A 22,870-nucleotide genomic window follows, 5' to 3' on the forward strand; every position below is an offset into this window, starting at 1 on the left:
AAATTGTATGTATTATAAAAAAACAGACACACAGCAATTGTCGCCACACAGACATCACAAATTCCTATTGGCAGCAGCAAGTGAGTGATGTGCAAACCATTCATAGACTATAACCACCATGTTTACCTTCCAGATGCTGCGAGGCTCAACCGGAGCCCCTACAGGTGGACATCTGCAGTTCTCGCTGAAGGCGGCTCAAAGTAAGAAACCACTTAGACTTTTCTATTACTGCGAGTGGTATGGTCGGCTTCTGTTTTAAATGTTCTCTATACATTTTGTGTATGATGTGAAAGGACACAATGTACGTATATCTGGCTCTTGGTCACTTAAATTAATCTTTCGTTCTTTCTTTCTTAGGGTGGATGGGTCGTGGTAGACGTCGTGGAAGGACAGAGATCCGTTCCTCTGAGGACTTCTGATGAGCTGTGAGTAGGAATATTTCTTGTTGGGATGGATATCTGTTGTACTGTTATGGTACGAAGTATAGCATGGCAGTATGATTCCTCCTAGTGGCACTGGTTGAATGTCTGTCAGCTCTCCAAGCTAATCAAAGTCTTAATGACACTTTTTTTTAACTACTTCAACCCCAGCATCTCTATTCTGGGGGGAGCGTTCAGCCAAATTAGCAGATCTACAAGCTCACACCGCATTGCAACGTGTTGTGAGCTTGTAGATCTGCTATGTTTGGCAAATCAATTTGTGTAGAGTGAAATCGGAGCATATACCAAATGCTCTCTTTAAAGGTCTGTTTTATCAAATCTATAGAGGGTTTAAGTGGTTCTGAATATGCAGCTCAACAAAACAAAAGCTAATTTAGTCCTTACTTCTTTCTTTCTTAGGACGGAGATCTGTGTAGATGCCGGAGGACTTCGGACCTGGGCCTGCCCGGTGAGGAACCGCACAGTAAGAACCACTCTAGGCCTTTCACGATTATGAGGTTTCTTTTTACTGGACGATTATACGTCTAGGAATTTCAACAATTTAGGCAGTTCTCACATCCAGAGTGACTTACAGTAAGCAACAACACATAGTAATGCATCAAATTCATAAACAATTGTCATCAAGAATAAGAAGTATAGACTATCCAGACTATTGACAGCAACAACAAGGGAGTGATGTGCGAAGCTCTTTTCTATGAAGCCATTCATAGACGATAACGGCCATGTCTTTCTTCCAGATGTACTGCAGGTCTCTCCAGGAATCTGCATTCCTCTGAAGACGACTCAAAGTAAGACCCTGTTAGGGTAAACAACTTCTATAAATAAAAGTTTTATGTATATATGTTGTGACAGGATAGAATATATATCTGGCTCTTGGTCACTCTAATCAATCTTTCTTTGTTAGGATGAAGATCGCGGTAGACGTCGCTGGAACGCGGCTGCTGGACAGGGAGTGCACACACACACACACACACACACACACACACACACACACACACACACACACACACACACACACAGAAAGGCTAAGGCTGTTTTTTTTTCTTTGTTAGAATGGAGATATCGATAGACGATCTGATGTTCCCTGGACAGAGATCCGTTCCAAAGCTCCCCCCCCCGGGGGCTTCCTCAGAGGACTCTGATGAGCTGTGAGTAGAAATAGTTCTTGCTTGTTTCTGAGGATGGATAACTGCTTTTGTACTGTTATGGTACGAAGAATGGCATCATTTACAGTAATCCAAATGTTTTAAATATTTTAGGATAAATCTAAATCTGCACAATAGTTTGAGAGTCAATATCTCATATCATGAGCGTGCCTCTTGGTCTTTGTAACAACTTGAATACAAATTACAAAAGATGTTGAGGACTGTAATGTGTTGATGCCTCCTAGTGGCACTCTGGTTGAATGTCTGTCAGCTTTCCAAGCTAATCAAAGTCTTTGACACTTTTGTTAACCACTTCAACCCCAGCATCCCTATTCCGTTCAGCAAAAATAGCAGATCTACAAGCTCACACTGCAACGTGTTGTGAGCTTGTAGAGCTAATGGTTTCTTTCTCTCTCAGGATGGAGATCATAGACACAGCTGGAGGCTGGAGCCTCTAGAGATGGAGATCTGCAGGTCTGTCCATGGATGGGAGGACGGAGGACGGAGATCTGGGTAGACGCTGGAGGACTTCGGACCTGGGCCTGGATGGATGGGAGGACGGAGGACGGAGATCTGGGTAGACGCTGGAGGACTTCGGACCTGGGCCTGGATGGATGGGAGGACGGAGGACGGAGATCTGGGTAGACGCTGGAGGACTTCGGACCTGGGCCTTCTCAGTGAGGAACTCAACGGTACGAACCGCTTTAGGGTTAGGGCTTTTTTAGGCTTCGTAAAAAGCCAATAATCGTCCGTTGCCGATAATTGGTCGATCCCTATTCTTAAACGTTACTGTAAGTGCATGTGTATGTTGTGACAGGACACGCGCACACACACAGCAAAGCTAATTTGGGCTGTGTTCTTTCGTTCTTTGTTAGAATGGACACATTTAGAGCTTGTAGATCGGTTGCTTGCATTATTTCTTTAAAATGTTTGACAATATATGAACATTTTCAACATGGAGACGATTATGACTCTAAAAAAGTATCTCAAATACTTGGCGATTAGGTAATTGTGACAGGCCTAAATCCTTCTAGTTGTGTTTTTTTATATCATGTTCTGTAATCGGTTAGGGTTGACTATAGACTTTTTTTATGAATCATCATGGAATCATCATTTTTTTAGGATCATCATGCCGGTGAAGAGCACGTTTCTAGCCGATGGAGCAACTATTTCTGATCACCTTTGGAGTTACATCACAGCAAGGTAACTATACAACACATGCACACACACTATGATCATGACATGACATCAGCTTAGTGACTGCAACTTGTTCCTGTTGGCAGATGACTCGGCACTGCTAGTCTCGGACAGGAACAAACTGCAGGTTGAAAAGGCCCTCAGCTCTGAACTCGGTAGAATCTGCACCTGGCTCGCTGATAACAAACTAAGTATCTTTACACCTGGGAAAAACTGAATCCATTCTCTTTGGATCTAATAGTAATCTCAGCAAGGCAAATGGCTTCTTGGTTAGAGTTGGTGACAATGTTATCACACGTAAAGATGAAATTACCTACCTAGGTTCCATCCTGGAGGCTAATCTTTCCGGTGATAAAATGGCCACCAACGTAATCAAAAAAGTCAACCAAAGAACAAGATTCCTTTGCAGGAAATCCTCACTGGTCAACAAAAACACCTTGAAGACCTTAACAGGAGCCCTCGTACAAGGTTTCTTTGACTATGCTTCGATACACCACCAAGATACCCATGTACCTGTCTAGATACTTCCTTTATGTTAACGAAGTCCACACCCACAACACCAGAGGGAGTGCAACGAACCATGTACAACCCAGATTCGGCACAAACAAGGGACTAAATTATTTTCACTCCTATGCCACCAAAATGTGGAACGCCCTACCAACCGTCATTAAGACATGTGAATCCCTTGACTCCCTTTTTCCCCTCACTGTATAAGTTTATTTTCCCTTTTTACCTCCTTTATGATGAATTCCTGTTCTGTTCTTTGACTATATAGAAGTGTCTTATTTGTACGTCTCTAAATGTTTTGATAAATTGAACATGGTGGACCCTCTTGTAAACAAGTGTAATGCTTAATTGGGTCGTCCACTTACAGTTAACAGTCTTTGTATTGAGTTTGTGCTTGACATGTACTGTAATTCTGCAAACTGTTAATAAATATTTCAATCAATATTGTTTTATGAACAAAGTAGTAATGAGCATTTCTTTCTTTTCTTTAGGACGTTGCTGGTCTCCTGTGTGGCTCCATCTGGAGGTCACCAGGGTTCTGAGTCACTCAGATCCTGACTGGTAGTGGTGATATGTAGATGTGATCAATCAGGGCTCTAAACAATAAAATAATAAACCAATATAAATAACTAGATAATAATATAAATAAATGGATAAAACGAACGATAAAAAAATAGATTATAGTAAAATAAAAGTCAATTAAAATAGTAAAATAAAAGTAAATAAAAATTAGTAATACATCAAATAAAATTAGTAATAGCATAATAATGGATAAAATAAATATAATTAGTAATATAGACAATAATACATAAAATAAATTTAATTATCAATATAGTAATGCATAAAATTAGTAATAACAGTAATACATAAAATAAATAAATGCATAAAAAATAAAATTAGTAATAACAGTAATACATAAAACAAATACAATTTTTAATGCATGAAGTAAAATTAGTCATAACATAGTAATACATCAAATAAATACAATTAGTAATATAGTTATACATAAAATTAGTAATAACATAGTAATATATAAAATACAATTAATACATAAAATAAATTCAATTACTTTGTGTTGTTATAGAATGACTTAAAAAAACAAACAAAAAATATCAATCACATCTACATATCACAACCAGGCTATTGCCAGCAGGCAGGTGGACTGTAGACTCACTACAGCTGTCACAATGTGGTATACTTTGTTTTGACCCAACTGGCCTCCAAGGAGAGGCGAGCATGGAGCCGGACATCTGATGATGCACGAGAGAAGACGCCATAGTAAAAAAAAATGTAATAAAAGTAATATGTTTCATGTTGATTGTAATTTATGCATGATGCCATATATCTGTAAATATTCATTATTTTCTTGTTAATAAATTATTGCATTTATACCCGGGTGTCCGTTATGTGTCCATTACCCTTAGATCGCGCTGCCGTGGATTTATTTATTTCCCAAATGGTCTAATGGACAGCAACTGATTAGCCTATTTTGGACGATATGGGTCTTTTCTCGAGTCGGTGTGTAGTCTCACTATAGTCTGTGTAGATTACCCGGCGGTGTTGCTGCCCCTCCCGGGAGTCGCGGCTCATGGCTCTTCACAGACGGCACAGAGACAGCAGTCACTCCGCTGAACGTGTCAGTGTTGCTGCAGTGGTGTGAACCGTGAACCGTGCGGGCACTGGTGGTGGTGCTGAGTTCTGACAGCCGAGTCACAGCTTCTTCTTCTGAATTACTTTATCTTTGCCTTGGAAAATACATTTTGCGTTTTGCTGTTTCCCAAAACAAACCAGCGCGCGCTACTGTTTGCTACAAAGCGACTGGAAGCGGACGAGGTTTACAGACATACCAATAGTAGCCAATCATATGCTGATTAGGCCAGTTGCTGTATAGCCTACCTACCCGATCACCAGGGAGCAGCAACAACACACACACACACACACACACACACACACACTACACACACAATAGCCTTCTATATAATGCTGCGCACATATATTATATATATTTAAAAAAATACCCAGCATAATTTTTGGGAAGGCTAAGCCTTCCCTAGCCTTACACACCCGCCGCCTATGGGCACTGTACTGTAGGCATATAATACCTGGCTAGGTGAAAACAAAAGAAACCTGATTAGCATTTGAGTACTTTTAACACCTCTGAACAGCCGGCGGAGAGGTTCACATTTTCTGAATTTTGCGACAGAGTCACAGAGGTTCAATAATTCCCAGAAAACCTGTAATGTTAATATAAAATGTCCACGAAAATCTTCATGGGGGCTAAAAGGGGCTATTTAATTCTTCATGGGGGCTACAGCCCCATAGCCCCCACAGACTCGACGTCGTATATATATATATATATATATATATATATATGGTGCCCAGGTCTCGTGACATCACGTGACATCAGTGATGAAGATCCCAGATGTCATAGTAAATGTGACCTGCTGTCGCAATTAAGCCCATATATGGAGATCCCTGATGTCATCAATATTTACATTCTCAACAGGTCCGAAAATTAAGGCCCGGCCCTACCTGGGCCCTCATCAAACCCTGTACACTCAAGACTGGCCTCGCTGTCACCCTTAGATCTCCATATATGTAGCTGACCTGTTCTGACATTATGTTGATCTGACCTCATCAAACCCTGTACACTCAAGACACGCTCCTTATATGGCCAGTACAGAATGATCTGACCCCCATTCCAAAGCGCCCCCATTCCAAAGCGCATTCCCAGGCGGATGCGTGCATGCGACCTCGCCCTTTAGGGCCCTCAGGCGACTTAAGGCTCATTCATAGTCTGGCTTGTCGGTGGTGAGCTGAAATAACGTTGAGCGGTGGTGAGTAAAAACAGAGAGAAGGGCTGGGGCGGTGGCGGTGCTTTGCTCTTCACCGCGGCTTGTGATGTCATGTTGTAGTTCTGTGGTCGCCTCAGTGATGTCATGTTGTAGTTCGGTGGTCGCCCCAACACCGAAAATCCAGACTATATGAATGAGCCTTTACTGGTTAGATATAGACAGTGTCTTTTTTGAGTGGTGCAACCACTCCAAGGAACAGCAATGTCAGTGTTCACCTATGTGTTCGCCTATATGTGTCCGCCTATGTATGAGCACCAGAATGACTATTAGTACCAGTAGGGGCCCTGTTTGCCAGAAACAGAGAGAGAGATAGTGCTGCACGTGCTGCACTGTTGCCTTAATGCCTGCTAATGAGAGAGAGAGAGAGAGAGAGAGAGAGAGAGAGAGAAGGGGGGGGGGGAGTTGCACCACTCAGTTCACAGGGGTGTGATTTTTACTGGGACTAGTTTCGAATTGCAGCCAGACTTTCACGCGGGAGACCCGAGGTTGAATCCTGGGCGTTACACACCTTGTATAAAGCCATGCTTGGAGATTGTCCTAAATACATCTGATCTTTTCTGAAGTGGTTTCCCCAAATTCAAGGTATCAAAAGTTAACTCTGAACTTGGTAGATCTGCTTTTGGCTTCTGTGGCCCTAATGCATGGAATGACCTGCAAACTACATTGAAACTGATCACATGGTACCCTTTAGTCGGTCAGCATATACAGACCCCCACAATATGTAACTGTTATTAGATCATTTTGAAATGTGTTTTATAGCTTTTTGTTTTGTCATGTGTTTTTCTATATGATATTGTATTATACTCGACGACACTGAAAATGAGTTTAATTACTCGGTGTAATTTCGAGAATAGACTAAACTTGAATTAATTAATCCCGGAGGAAAATCTTTCCGGTGATAAAATGGCCACCAAAGTAATCAAAAAAGTCAACCAAAGAACAAGATTCCTATACAGGATGTCTCAAAAAGCAGGAGCCCTTGTACAAAGTTTCTACGATGCATGCACCTCTTGGTACCACCGCACCTCAAAGGCCCTTAAACTCACCCCTATACCCACATTGACAGGCTGGAACGGCTTAGGGTTGATGACCGAGAACAGCATCTTGCAATGGGTCACTCTGGTCCACAAGATTCATACCTCTTCACTAATGTCAACGAAGTCCACACCCACAACACCAGAGGGAGTGCAACAAACCGGTGGCCGAACGGTTTGCGGAGCGGTCTTGATATCGGAAGGTCGCTATACCGGTAGTTCGTATCCCCGGACCGGCACATTAAAATTACCACCGCTGAAGTGCCCTTGAGCAAGGCATTGAACCTCTACCATGAAATGTTCTATGAGCAGGGCCTGGCTGTAAACAAGTTACTGAGCTTAGTCCAGTTACCCTGGGTAAACATAGTACCTTTCCTTTCCTTAGTCCAGTTACCCTGGGTAAACATAGTACCTTTCCTTTCCTTAGTCCAGTTACCCTGGGTAAACATGGTACCTTTCCTTTCCTTAGTCCAGTTACCCTGGGTAAACATGGTACCTTTCCTTTCCTTAGTCCAGTTACCCTGGGTAAACATGGTACCTTTCCTTTCCTTAGTCCAGTTACCCTGGGTAAACATAGTACCTTTCCTTTCCTTAGTCCAGTTACCCTGGGTAAACAATAAACATAGTACCTTTCCTTTCCTTAGTCCAGTTACCCTGGGTAAACATAGTAGGCCTAACTTTCCTTTCCTTTATGTGCAACCCAGATTCGGCACAAACAAAGGACTAAATTAATTTCACTCCTATGCCACCAAAATGTGGAACTCCAGTTCCTACTAACTGTCATTAAGAAATGCAAATCCCTTGACTCCTTCAAAACCACTCTCAAAGGGCGCCACCTGCAATTCGAAACTGGCCCCCGTAAAATCTGAACCCCCCCCCCCTCCCTTTCCCCCTCACTGTAGCCTATATGTTTTTGGTTGTTTTCCCCCCTTTTACCTCCTTTATGATGATTTCCTGTTTTGGGCTATAGAAGTTTATATTCGTGTACGTCTCTAAATGTTATGATGAATTGAACATGGTGGACCCTGTTGTAAACAAGTGTAATGCTTTATGGTCCACTCACAGTTAACAGTTTTTGTATTGAGTTGTGCTTGAATGTACTGTAATTCTGCAAACTGTACATACTTCAATCAATCAATCAATCAATCAATCAATCAATCAATCAATCAATCAATCAAAAGCATTACACACTGTACCATTTCATTGTACACTCTCAGAGTTACAGACCTGTAAGGGTTAAGGGTTAACCTGGGGAGAGCCCCGAACTGAGCTCATACTGTGTGTTAAAACTAAACTCAATACAATGTCAAATATTTACAAATCAGCATTTATTGCACTTATATTTAGTGTTGTAGTTAAGAAGATGGAGCTATGAAACTACGTATCCCATCATGCAAGTCGTTCCACGTGACTCTTACGGACCAATCAGCTGGTTGCATGGAGGGCGAGTCGTTCATAAATAGACCGACAGGTCGTCTGGTTTTTCCTCTTCACTTCTCTCTCCTGATCGCTTCGGTTGGTCCACCCTGAGTACCGACCGACCGGTACCGACTCTACGCTCTGATGTCTCTCCTTCACTTCAACAGTTCCTCCCCTGAGACACACGGTACGAGATTACCATTATCCTACTATAATATAACTATTATTATTATTATTATCCTCAACAGTTACTCCTCAAGACAATTATCCTACTATAATATAATGTATAACTATTATTACTTTTCTCGTCAACAGTTCCTCATCTGTGCTTAGTAAGCACAGACGTTAGTAAGCAGTAAGCACTGCTTACTGTAAGCAGTAAGCTTACTGCTTACTGTAAGCACTGCTTACTGCTTACTAACGTCTAAAATATTAATGAGGTATAATACGTTAGTTACACTTGTCTGTCACATTCCTAAAGGACTGTATTAAAGTATTTCTAATGAAGTAACGATTCTGATCTTTAGATCATAAACTTATTATTAATGTTCATTTCCACCATGATTAGGCTACAGTGTAGATGCTTTCAATGAACTAAAATAATACACGTTTTCAAGCATGGAAGCTATTCATAACTGTACTGTGAAATATAAGCTATTCATATCATATTAACTACACTATGTAATATTTCTGCACATGACGGCAGGCTGAATCATTGTTACCGGTACTTTAATTCAGTTAGAAGTTAGAACTGAACTGGTCAGTGTTGCTAAGCTGGGGTCATACGTTCCCTCAGCCCTATGTTCCCAACACGTGGTTCACATGTGGCTCTGAAGTGGGCTAGCATTATGCTAACTACATTATCTAGCTGCAGGATGCTAACGGCAGGATGCCAGTTACAGGGTGCTAGCTGCATGCACGATGCTAGCTGCAGTGTGCTAGCTGCAGCCTGCAGGAATCAGGATGCTAGCTGCATTCACACCAGCAGTGAACGCACAACTATAAATGTTGGCTGTGTCTTTGTATCTCAATGTGGCTGCCATTGATGATGAATGGTAGCCTGTCTGTAGCTTCCAATGTGAACTCAGTAGTTAATTTGTTAATACATAATGAATGGTAGCCTGTCTGTAACTGACAGTGAGAACATTAGTTCATGTTATAATGACTGGTAGCCTGTCTGTAGCTTCCAATGTGAACACTAGTTAATGTTATAATGACTGGTAGCCTGTTTGTAGCTGACAGTGAGAACATTAGTTCATGTTATAATGAATGGTAGCCTGTCTGTAGCTTCCAGTGTGAACACTAGTTAATGTTATATAATGTCTGTTTGTAGCTTCCAATGTGAACACTAGTTAATGTTATAATGACTGGTAGCCTGTCTGTAGCTGACAGTGTGAACACTAGTTGATGTTATAATGACTGGTAGCCTGTCTGTAGCTGACAGTGTGAACACTAGTTAATGTTATATAATGTCTGTTTGTAGCTTCCAATGTGAACTCTGTAGTTGATATGTTAATACATAATGAGACTCTCGTCTCCTAACCAGTGTGAGGTCAGTTGTTGATGAGCTGAATATTTGTGGTTTTTAGCTACTTGGAATCAGTTGACTGACTGACCGCTGTCCATTTCTGTTTCAGGTTGTGGTCTTACCATGTTTTGGACGTCATCTCTTCAGATGTCTTCGTCCTCAGCATGGAGAAAGAAGCTGTGTTCCTGTCTTGACCCCTGAGAACCTGGGGACCCCTCTGATGCGACCCCTGAGAACCTGGGGACCCCTCTGATGAGACCCCTGAGAGACCGCCTGGGGGCCCCTCTGATGCGACTCCTCGGCCCCTGAGAGACCCCTCTGATGAGACCCCTGAGAGACTGCCTGGGGGCCCCTCTGATGCGACCCCTGAGAGACAGCCTGGGGGCTCCTCTGATGTGACCCCTCGGCCCCTGAGAGCACATCACATTCAGGTAAATCAGTGTGTCATTCTCAGCTAGACCATTTGTCATCATGAGGGGAAATCGTGTTTTTAGAGGCTATGGAAAGAGTGAGGGAATATCATGTTTTTGTTTTTTTTAGAGGCTATGGAAGGAGTGAGGGAATATCATGTTTTTAAGACTCATTTGATGAGTGAGGGAAAATCGTGTTTTTAGAGGCTCCTATCGAAGCCGTTCTTTCTCCTATGTAGAAACGAGCGGTCAAAAAGGACGCCTAGAGAAACCCTTTCACCGACGGTCGCTGGTCAGTTCAAAACGTAACTGTTTCAGCAACATTAAGGGGAAGAACAGACTTTACTCTTACAGCAACATTAAGGGGAAGAACAGACTGTCTGTTTCAGCAACATTAAGGGGAAGAACAGACTGACTGTTTCAGCAACATTAAGGGGTTAATGACGTTTGAGCTAATATTTTATATCGTCCTTAAATTGGTTCAACATTGAGCACGCTATGGCTAAATCACACCCATGTGAAGTGAGGGCCGCTCACACCATCATACAACACACTAACTGTTGCCATTAATCCACCATATTGTGTCTGGTCTTCTAGGCATGTCCAAGATGAAGGTGATTCAGGACCAGATGAACGCTTGACTGGTAATTATTTATTTCATCCATGTCACCAATGATAATAAAACATGGCTATGATGATAAACTTGCCCTCACTGAATATGTAATGATCGACTTATTTTACTGAGCCTCGAGGTCTACTGTCAGAACTGTTCTGGCAACATGTTAAGGTCATGTGACCAACATGTTAAGTTTTAAATGTTAATGTTTTTAAACTTTATTTCCAGGTGAGCCGTGGCGATGGAGGCGGTTTCCGTGTCAGGACGAGCTGAACACTTGACCGGTAATTATTTATTTCATCCATGTCACCAATGATAATAAAACATGGCTATGATGATAAACTTGCCCTCACTGAATATGTAATGATCGACTTATTTTACTGAGCCTCGTGTTTTAATGTCTGAACTGTTCTGGCAACATGCTAAGGTCACATGACCCAACGTTAAGTTTTAAATCTTCATTCCAGGTGATCCGTGGTTATGATGGTTGCCATGGCGAGTGACGGGTTGCCATGTCTGAACCACCATGTGAACAACAGGTAAAGTAGACTTTAATTGTCCTACCGCAGTTAATATGTAAATTCTTGCTCTAAATTATTTTCCGATTATTGATAAATGTTATATTAATTAGCATAAAGATGGAGTTTCTTCTGATCGGTGATGAATCATTTTCTAGTGACTGTTTGGATGAAACTAGCGGATATGGGACTGAGATCAGAACCTCCTTAACGTTACCGTTTAAAAGTTATCTTTAATGTAAGTTGCACTAATGTGACGTCTCTGTTCCCATAGGTGGAGAGGAGCTTTTCTGCATCCAGACCCCATTCCACTGAATGACGTTGATCCATTCCGGGAAGGAGTCCAGTTGGACCTTGGGGTTTGTGATAGGTTGGAGTCGCCGGCCACTAAGATGGGGCGTGTCGGTATCCGTGACCACGATTCAATAAAAGCTTTAAATTGACTTCCTTGGATTTTCTCATTCCTCTAATGGACTGTACCTCTATTTATATTAGACTAGATTAAGATGTTTTTATTAACTAATGGACTGTACTCTTATTTATAAAAGACTAGATTAAGATGTTTTTATTAACTAATGGACTATTTATAAAAGACTCTTAAGATGTTTTTATTAGACTAGATTAAGATGTTTATATTAAAGACTAGATTAAGATTCTGTTTTTATTAAAGACTAAATTAACACACTGTATCTATAACAACGTATTTTGCATTGTTCTGGTAAAGAGCTTTATTGGCATGAATATAAAAATCAAAAATATAATAAACCGGTTGAAATGGGGACAGTATATACAGTTTAGCAGCATTTTGTAAACCGCTCTGTTGCATTGCATTATATATTCATACAGGGTATAAAGCTTTTTGAAACTAATGGCACCAATCTTTAAAAGTAGTTTTGATACAAAAAGCTATTTAACCCATTTAGGCCTGAAAAAAATGTCTTCTAAATCCTGACAGTTTTCTGAAATACCTATGTTTCTAGGCCTATATCACTCAATATTTCATGTCAAGGACCCCAAAAATGATCTGTAATTGGCCTCTGACCCCCAGAAGCAAAGATTTGAGTTAAAAACGTTTGTTCTGAAAAAATATATTCCAAATTTGAAGCACATTTTCACGATTAAAAAAAAATAGCAGACCTACAAGCTTGTAGCGCGTGCTATGAACTTGTAGATCTGCTATTTTCAATAGCTAAATTATAATATAATGTTTAAAACGCCAAAAGCGGTGCCCTCCCAAAATGGGTTAAATGGTATACCTTTTTTTTGGCCTCATGTATATGTAGCAGCTGTTTACATGTGTAGTAGGTCTAGGTTATTGTTCCTGTAAATTGCTCTGTGTTAAGAGCGTCTGGAAAATGCCTACACTTTCTAGCAGTCTACTTGGTATGTTGTGATCATCTGTCTCGTGTGTGTGTACTGTATATAGATAGCTAGATAGTCTTGTAGCCTATAGACTAGATAGAGCAACAGGAGTTTCTAAATTAATACATGGAATCTGCCCCAAAAAGGAGTTGTGGATCAGGTCAGCAGTGGTGTGTTGCTGCCCTCTGGTGGAGGAATGTGTGTGCCGGTTTGAGACGTTGCATTATTTCTTTTGTCTTGTGTTTTTTTTATGTGATTGCATTAATTATTTAGAAGGATGCGTTTATATTATTATGCTGATCTGATGAATGAACTGCAGGACATGATGTTCTGTTACTGGACACTAAAGAAATAATACGGTTTAAATTAAAACCAGTGGAATGGTTGTCGTGCCCCCCCCCCCCCACACACACACACACACACACACACACCGTGGTACGACGGGATAGATTATAGAAACCAGACGTCAAAACCGAAAGCGGCTTCAATCACAAGATCAGCTTCTCTGTCGCGTCCGCCATTATTATTATTATATATTATTAGGCTTTTCATTTTTAATAATTAAACACCAGCCGCTCTATCGGCGCAGGAGAGGAGAGCTTACATGGTGTTTAATACAGCTAGAGGAGAGAGGAGAGAAGATGATGGAGGCTTTTGTTTCTCCACAGAAAGACATCGTTTCATCACAATGTTTTCATCCTTAGAATAACATGCTGGTGAGTCTCATATGGATAGATGGATAGGCCTATATCCATTAACTGTATCCGTTCAGAATCCTCCTCGGAGACTCCAGATAGATGCAGTATAGCCTATATTTAGTATAGATAATATAAATAGATCGATCATGGACATATTGTGGCAGTATCAGTTCAGAATCATCCTCCTCGGAGACTCCACGGTAGGGAAGTCTTCTCTCCTCAAACGCTTCACGGATGGAATCTACAGCGACGCGGCAGATCCAACGGTCGGAGTGGATTTCTATGCCCGCTCTGTGGACATCGAACCCGGCGTGAAGATCAAGCTGCAGCTGTGGGACACGGCGGGCCAGGAGAGGTTCAGGTATTATAATTATATTAACATTATGATTATATCATTATTAATAAATATAACCGCTGTGGGACACAGAGGTTCAGGTATAAGATAGCCTACATTACATAGCCTGCCTAATCCTACTTTAGAATGATATTAGACATTATCTATGATTATATTAACAATATAACAGCTGGGGCACCCGCTGGCCTAACGGTCCAGGCGCATGCCATATACTCGCGTGTTCGAGTCCCGTTCATGGCGACCTTTTGCTGCATGCATGTCTCTCCTATGGACCAGAGCTAGTCTCTCAGGGGCTCTGGTCCATAGCTCTAGAGCTATGGATCAGAGCTAGTCTCTCAGGGGCTCTGGTCCATAGCTAGCTCTGGTCCATAGCTCTAGAGCTATGGACCAGAGCTAGTCTCTCAGGGCTCTGTTCCATAGCTCTAATGCCGTTCAGCATTAGAGCTATGGACAGAGCTAGTCTCTCCCTCCTTCCTGTCTGTCTTCACTAACTATCAATAATCAATAAAGGCAGAAAAACAATATAACAGCTGCAGGTATTTCAAAATAACATTATATTAATAGCATTATTATAGGCTACTAATCAATATAACCTCGGGGGGACACGGCAGGACAGGAGAGGTTCAGTACATTAAATCCTGTAGAACTACAATATGACGGGTTCAGTACATTAAATCCTGTAGAACTACAATATGACATGATCTATATGATTATATTAACACTAACATAATAATCCTGCAAAGAAGGCTTTAATAATGAAGAATGCGATGCAACATTTTTGTAATGTAAAGAATTCCAACTGCATTAATTGTTGCAATCTTTTAAGTTGAATCAATGTTACAATATTACGGTGCATTATTGCAATGCAGCATAACAATAATCTATTATGATGTTGCATAACAACTGCTAGCAGCAGGCCTCTTTGTGGGTGTGCGCGTGTGCGTGTGCGTGCATGTGTATGTGTGTGTGGGCGGGCTTGTTTCTAAAGTGTAGTTTATTTCAGATTGTTTCTAAAGTGTAGTTGTTTATTTGGGCTTGTTTCTAAAGTGTAGTTGTTTATTTGGTCTTGTTTCTAAAGTGTAGTTGTTTATTTGGTCTTGTTTCTAAAGTGTAGTTGTTTATTTGGTCTTGTTTCTAAAGTGTAGTTGTTTATTTGGTCTTGTTTCTAAATTGTAGTTGTTTATTTGGTCTTGTTTCTAAATTGTAGTTGTTTATTTCAGCTTGTTTCTAAAGTTATCCATCGACAGATCCATTAACAAATAATCTTTATTGATCCATCAACAGATGATTTAATAACAATCATTTCTATTGGTCCTTGGACAGATCAATCACCACATCGTACTATCGTAACTCTGTGGGCGGGCTCCTGGTGTTCGATCTGACCAATCGCAAGACGTTTGACCACGTGAGGGAGTGGCATAAGGAGGTGAGCCAGCACATCCTGCCTCATCGCATGGTCTTCATCCTGATTGGCCACAAGAGCGACCTGGGCGGAGCCGAGCGCAAGGTGACTAAGTACATTAATATACTTAATTGCAATGTGTAGGTATTTGGCCTCCTGTGTGTGTGTGTGTGTGTGTGTGTGTGTGTGTGTGTGTGTGTATTTGTACTTTACTTAACTTAACTTTGTCTGTTGAAAAATAGGTGAAAATGTGGCTCAAATAATTTCATAGGTTTCCTAGGTTAGTATAGGTTAGTAGGTTACTAGGGTCTCAGGTCTTAACCCATTCTGACCTGAGATCAGATTCTAAAAAAGGTCTGTTTGAAAATGACAGTTTTCTGAAAAAGCTATGTTTCTACGTCAGTCGTTCTTCGATTTTTCAAAAATAGCAGACCTGCAAGCTCGTAGCGCGCCACTCGGTGGCGCGCTACGAGCTTGTAGATCTGCTATTTTTAAATAGCTAAACCATAACGTATAACCATGCACTAACAATGGGTTAACGGGTCAATGTCTCGCCCAGGTGTCCCGCGACGAGGCGGAGTGCCTGGCGGCCGACCTGGGCGTCCGCTACGTGGAGACGTCGGCCAAGTGCAACGTGAACGTGGAGCGGGCGTTCGAGCTGCTGACCCGAGACGTCTACGAGCTGATGAGGATCGGACACATCACGACCCGCGACGGCTGGGACGGCGTGAAGAGCGGCCTGACCGCCAAGGCGCTCTACCCCCACGACCCCCACGACCCCGATGACCTCCTGGTGGCCGCCACGCCCGAGAGGGGGCTCTGTCACTGCTGAGCCCGACTGACCCCTGACCCCTCTGTTTCTACCCCAACGACCAGGATGAGAACGATTTAGTGTCCGCTACGCCGACTGACCCCGACCCCTAAACCCTAAAGCCCTGGACCCCCTCTAATGACCCCTAACCCCTAACCTCTAATGACCTCTAATGACCCCTAACCCCTAACCTTGACCGCCAAGGTCCTCGACCCCAGAGTGTAGAGTAGGAGAGTAGTATAACCTATGGGCTATAGTTCCACACATTCTATCCCATTGAGACAAAGCGGGGTGCTATGGGCTATAGTTCCACACATTCTATCCCATTGAGACAAAGCGGGGTGCTATGGGCTATAGTTCCACACATTCTATCCCATTGAGACAAAGCGGGGTGCTATGGGCTATAGTTCCACACATTCTATCCCATTGAGACAAAGCGGGTGCTATGGGCTATAGTTCCACACATTCTATCCCATTGAGACAAAGCGGGTGCTATGGGCTATAGTTCCACACATTGGAACTATCCCATTGAGACAAAGCGGGGTGCCTATGGGCTATAGTTCCACACATTGGAACTATCCCATTGAGACAAAGCGGGGTGCCTATGGGCTATAGTTCCACACATTGGAACTATCCCATTGAGACAAAGCGGGGTGCTTATGGGCTATAGTTCCACACATTGGAACTATCCCATTGAGACAATGCGGGGTGCTTATGGGCTATAGTTCCACACATTGGAACTATCCCATTGAGACAAAGCGGGGTGCCTATGGGCTATAGTTCCACACATTGCTCCTATGGCTGGAACTATCCCATTGAGATAGAATGAGCACTTCCGCATTCCATTGTTACAATGGGAGTCAACGCTAGTGTCGCCACTCTCTTATTCGATTACTCTGCTTTACCGCAACGACCCCATGTGACCCTGATGACCTAGAGAGGGGGCTCTGTCACTGCTGACTGAGTCTGACCCTAAACCCTGACCATGACCCTGTCCTTTGTTCCTGTCTGTCTGTCCTTCTGTCTGTCTGTCCCACAACCAGCTCCCTGTCTCTCTGTGGTAAAAGTCAGGGTCTCTGAGGTGACTTCACTCCCTCTCCTTGTGCATTGTTGTAGATTCATACTCCTATTTTAGAGCCGAATACAAGTCGGTTCGGCCTACAATGTGACGTCATTTGAAGTTCGGGGTGGGGGGGGGGGGGAGTCTGACCCTAAGCTCCGGTAAAGGTCTATTCATATATAGTCCAGTTTTAGGTGAAGAGATGACCAGTCTGACCACTGAAAATGACAACATGACGTCACTGAGCCGCAGTGATGTCACTGAGCCACGTTTGAGTAAATACGTGCTGTGATTGGCCACCCCCCCCGAAGTGCAACTTAAGCCCCACCCCCTTTGACACTTGCGTATATGAAGCGTCAGAGGACTCAGACTGACGGCTCGAGCAGATCTTGTAGATCTGCTATTTTTCAACAGATGGAGTTTAAAATAATGGTTAAAGAGGTGAAAAGCTACCACTGTGTCTCACAGGTCTAAATGGCCTAAAAGGCACTGTGAAGTGCTTTTGACACGTTGTCAAACTAATTGTCTGATATGTTTTAGTTGTGACTGTACATGACCCCTGACCTCTAACCCTGGCTCTGCACATGACCCCTCCTGACCTCTAACCCTGGCACTGTACATGACCTCTAACCCTGGCTCTGTAAATTATGTATAGAATGTCTTGAACTCGCATTATGTCGCTTTTGAACAGTTGCAGAGAAGAAAAGAATCACGCGATGGAGAGTCAGCCAGTCAGTGAACGGAGGGTGGGTTCACGCCTCTCTCTCATTCAGGATCCTGTTTTAACCCATTTTGTGCGCGAACCCCTTAAGGTGTTAGCATTATATGTTATGCTTTAGCTATTGAAAAATAGCAGTTCTACAAGCTCATAGCGCGCCACCGAGTGGCGCGCTACGAGCTTGTAGGTCTGCTATTTTTTTACACTGTCTACAGTACACTCTCATTCAGGATCCTAGCAGCTGTTTTAGAAGTCCCTACACTCAGCCTCTACAACACTGTCTGCGCTGTCTGCTCTGTCTGCGCTGTCTGTATTCTGCTCTGTCGGTATTCTGCTCTGTCTGCACTGCACTGTCTGCGCTGTCTGCTCTGTCTGCAGGCTCTTGCTCTCCCCCAGTGCGTATTGCGTTGATCATGGACGTTCGATCGGTGAATATATTTCCAAGTCAAACAATAGAAGAAACGGACGAGGAAAGACTAGTGGACAACAATACCAGTGACATCAAACACGTCCATTCACACATTGAGCCCAGAGCCGTTTAGATGAGAGAGTTGAGACAACTCTGTTCACTTCATGGCGCTTCAGTCCAATGGAGGCTCTCCTACATAGACTTCTATTGGCTTCAGTCCAATGGAGGCTCTCCTACATAGACTTCTATTGGCTTCAGTCCAATGGAGGCTCTTCTACATAGACTTCTATTGGCTTCAGTCCAATGGAGGCTCTCCTACATAGACTTCTATTGGCTTCAGTCCAATGGAGGCTCTCCTACATAGACTTCTATTGGCTTCAGTCCAATGGAGGCTCTCCTAGACTTCTATTGGCTTCAGTCCAATGGAGGCTCTCCTACATAGACTTCTATTGGCTTCAGTCCAATGGAGGCTCTCCTACATAGACTTCTATTGGCGAAGAGTGACAAAGTCCTGGACCGGAAGTAGGCAGAAATGCACTGGAAATGCAATGATCTTAAATCCCTTTATTTTAGATTGTTTTTTAGCAATAGTACAACATAAACATTACAGAGACTAATCTGTACTCTGTGTAATCTGAACACTCTTCCTGAGGGCCCCGACGGGCCAGTTGGGCCCAGAGGCCCCTAAACACTCCCCCTGAGGGCCCTAAACACTCCCCCTGAGGCCCCTAACAACTCCTCCTGAGGGCCCTAAACACTCCCCCTGAGGCTCCTATACACTCCCCCTGAGGGCCCTAACCACTCCCCCTGAGGGCCCTAACCACTCCTCCTGAGTGCCCTAACAGGCCTGTTGGGCCCCGGGCCCCTAACCACTCCCCCTGAGGGCCCTAACCACTCCTCCTGAGTGCCCTAACAGGCCTGTTGGGCCCGGGCCCCTAACCACTCCCCCTGAGGGCCCTAACCACTCCTCCTGAGTGCCCTAACAGGCCTGTTGGGCCCCTAACCACTCCCCCTGCTACTGTAATCTGTACTCTGTATGTATTCCGTACTGTACGTGCACTCATGCCAAAATGACTCAAACTGTACATGGTACAAGTAACTGTACATGGTACATGTAACTGTACATGTAACTGTACATGGTACAAGTAACTGTACATTGTACAAGTAACTGTACATGTAACTGTACATGGTACAAGTAACTGTACATGGTACATGTAACTGTACATGGTTGTGTGAAAAGATTATGTCATGTTTTTGTAAAAGAAATATATGTTATTTCTAGTTATTTAAGATTTATAGAATACGGATATAGAACTAGTTATGTAAGGTACCGACAGAGTGTCTAGTCTAAAGTCCAAACCACACCAAAGGGTCGGGTCAACTCATTGGTGTGGTTTACTTTAAAAAACGTTTTGTCCCGACCCGACCATGGTTTTGGGTTTAAGACTAGTTAACCATGAACTAGCATCCCAGCAGAAGATTCATATTAATTATTGCTATTATAATTATGCACCGTAAGTATTAAGTGTTACACTCGCATCTCAGCCGCAGACTTCTTGCCATGGCGATGAATCACGTTCACCTTGATGTCACGAAAGGAATAAAAACTAAATGAAAACACTTGTATATAGTTTTAAACATGTTTTATCATTTTAACCACTTGACAAATGTCATCAGATGGTGGTCCGTGACTCAAATGTGTCTGAGAGGCTATTGTTTCTCTTATCGGGGTCAACTTTGTATGTATTTATAACTTATAAGCCACTATTTAAAGATGCACTGAGTGATATTTGTTTGTTAGAATTACTTGTTTTAGTTTAAGGGTTAGGTTTACATTACTGTATGTTTGCGTAAAGGGGTGGAGCCTACTTTACTGTATGTTTGGTTTGCGTAAAGGGGAGGAGCTACAAATCTACCTTTCACAAATGTCTGTCATCCGAGCAGGTTGACGTTACGTTACGTATGTGTGCTTTAAACAGGTTGACGTTACGTATGTGTGCTTTAAACATTAACTACGGAACTAGTTCTAGAACCAAAGTTATTTTGGTGTGAAAGGGTCTGTAAAATAAAAACACCCTTAAGGGTACATTTGGTTCCATTTGTACACTCAGATTTCAGAGTTGTATAATGTAGATTGGGGGCTGCAGAGACAAGGGTCCATTTGGTTCAGAGTTGTATAATGTAGATTGGGGGCTGCAGAGACAAGGGTCCATTTGGTTCAGAGTTGTATAATGTAGATTGGGGGCTGCAGAGACAAGGGTCCATTTGGTTCAGAGTTGTATAATGTAGATTGGGGGCTGCAGAGACAAGGGTCCATTTGGTTCAGAGTTGTATAATGGGGGCTGCAGAGTATAGTAAATTATATCACATGGGGGTCCCCAGATGATTAGTTTAATGTGCAACATTGCTTTCTCACTCAACAGTTAAAAATAACTATAAGTGTGTATGCAGAGTGAACCCTAACAGACTACTAACTAACTACTAACTAACCCTAAGAGAGTAAATTACTTTTCAGCCCAAGCTGATCCCACAAGTGTTCTGGTTCGGGTTGGTCAGGTCTCCATTGTCCAGAGTTACAGACCCATAAGGGTCCATTTGGTTCCTAACTGTCATTTAGTTGGAGACCCCCTGGAACTATCTCAAGGACCCCTGGGGGTCCCCGGACCCCACTTTGGAAAATAATCATATGTGAACTGGGGACCATCCAAAATAATCACATGTGAACTGGGGACCATCCAAAATGACAAGCACTTTGAATTGAATTGTATGTAGGATTTGAGACATTCTTTTTTTTTTACACCTCAATGTGAAATACAGGCAAAATATAGGCTTTTCTGCCACCTTGTGGTGACAATGGGCAATTACAGAATGCGTCAACATGTCCAGACTGACACTAGTCCAGAAAACAAGATAATAGTTTATAAACACATTTATATTATAACTACAAATAATAATGATAACCAATAATAAATGATGTCTTAAACATGATTAGTTTTATTATATAACGTATATTGTTCATTCATAATGAATCCTACTGGTGTTTTTAAATTATATTAAACCAATAATAAATTAACTTATTGTTCATATTTATATATATATATATATATATATATATATATATATATATATATATATATATATATATATATATATATATTAACAATGAATCATAATGATAGCTAATAATGTTTAAGACATAATAAATTATAGATCGTAAAATAGATTTAAACTCAACGTGTGTCAATGTATTATTTATCATGTACACAACGGGCACGCGCGCCGAAAATAACCGATGCGAGAGCTTGTAGATCGGTTATTTTCGATGACTGCGCAGCCGCAGTACAGTTTAACACACCGGAAGTCTCTATTTCATAACGTGACCGTGGCGTGTTTACATCCGCTAGCCAGCTAGTCACCTAGCTAGCTAGCTTGTCAGATGTAGTAAAACAGAAAAAAATAAGACTGTATTTGTTGTAAAACATTTTTTATTTAATCGACAGCTTGTGTTAATAATCTTCTGTCCTTTAGAACAACATTAAAACATGTAACACGTATTAATATGAATGAAGATCAAATAAAGCTACCAATAGTTAAAGCTAACGCAAGCTGCCACGTTTTAATTTGAAGAGAAAGCGGAAATTCTGCGTTTTACGTCAGAATTCTGATGCTTTTTAACTTGACAAGTAGAACCGTTTTATTTTGAAGAGAAAGCGGAAATGCAGCGTTTTACGTCGGAATTTCAACGCTTTAACTGGACAACGCACATTACCAAAATAACCACCAGATGGCGCTTTTACCCACATTTCACTCATTTTGCATCACAGTGCAGCTCAAAGCAGTGAAGGTTTCGTTGCATCCGCGACGCCCTGTGGGCTTGTAGATCTGCTATTTTCGGCGCTCTGCTCCGTCATACGACGGTTCATAAATGTACCGGGCGAAAGTAAATATTATAAAATTATGTTAATGAATCTATTCTTTTAAATTAGTTAGTTAATTCGTTATTTAGCTATTAGTTTATTAGATGAAAAAACAAAAAGTGAGACACTCAAAGGATAACAGATTGTTTCCTGTTGTGGTCCTATTATTCAATTCATCAATAGACCATACGCGGTAACATAATTTTGATTGATTGATTGATTGATTGAAATATTTATTAACAGTACATTTCAAGCACAAACTCAATACAAAGACTGTTAACTGTGAGTGGACGACTGCATTACACTTGTTTACAACAGGGTCCACCATTCAATTCATCAAAACATTTAGAGACGTACAAATAGACACTTCTATATAGTTAAAGAACAGAACAGGAATTCATCATAAAGGAAGCAAAAAGGGAAAAGAAACATATACAGTGATGGAAGGTTTTGAAGGAGTCATGGGATT

General features: G+C 41.9%; 1 protein-coding gene and 2 long non-coding RNA genes across 5 annotated transcripts; all 3 read left to right on the top strand.

Moving 5' to 3' along the window:
• The first annotated feature begins 357 nt into the window (after window positions 1-357).
• On the top strand, window positions 358-4,613 carry LOC308332461. Of its 2 annotated transcripts, none has more exons than XR_013965714.1 (7): window positions 358-425; window positions 840-903; window positions 1,178-1,228; window positions 1,345-1,588; window positions 2,004-2,277; window positions 2,708-2,788; window positions 3,781-4,612. It is a non-coding gene; the product is annotated as an uncharacterized lncRNA (long non-coding RNA). The 2 variants fall into 2 exon arrangements; XR_013965715.1 differs by having other exon boundaries at window positions 370-425; window positions 840-888; window positions 3,781-4,613.
• A 4,058-nt stretch (window positions 4,614-8,671) lies between these two features.
• Window positions 8,672-12,193, top strand: LOC308331966. The gene is made up of 6 exons (XR_013965644.1): window positions 8,672-8,784; window positions 10,235-10,556; window positions 11,133-11,179; window positions 11,380-11,435; window positions 11,619-11,690; window positions 11,944-12,193. It is a non-coding gene; the product is annotated as an uncharacterized lncRNA (long non-coding RNA).
• Window positions 12,194-13,515: 1,322 nt separating this feature from the next.
• rab42a (RAB42, member RAS oncogene family a) lies at window positions 13,516-20,110 on the top strand. 2 transcript variants are annotated; one of them, XR_013965623.1, is made up of 4 exons: window positions 13,516-14,090; window positions 15,408-15,591; window positions 16,046-19,208; window positions 19,297-20,110. XR_013965623.1 is itself a non-coding variant. In XM_080787318.1 (3 exons), exons 1-3 carry the CDS (start codon window positions 13,876-13,878, stop codon window positions 16,316-16,318), a joined length of 672 nt encoding a protein of 223 aa, XP_080643444.1. In that variant the 5' UTR covers window positions 13,516-13,875; the 3' UTR covers window positions 16,319-20,110. The 2 variants fall into 2 exon arrangements, 1 of the variants encoding a protein (XP_080643444.1); XM_080787318.1 differs by having other exon boundaries at window positions 16,046-20,110.
• The last annotated feature ends 2,760 nt before the right edge of the window (window positions 20,111-22,870 follow it).

The sequence above is a fragment of the Protomyctophum bolini genome, assembly GCF_963924005.1.
Source record: "Protomyctophum bolini genome assembly, chromosome: 17".
NCBI classification, from domain to species: domain Eukaryota; kingdom Metazoa; phylum Chordata; class Actinopteri; order Myctophiformes; family Myctophidae; genus Protomyctophum; species Protomyctophum bolini.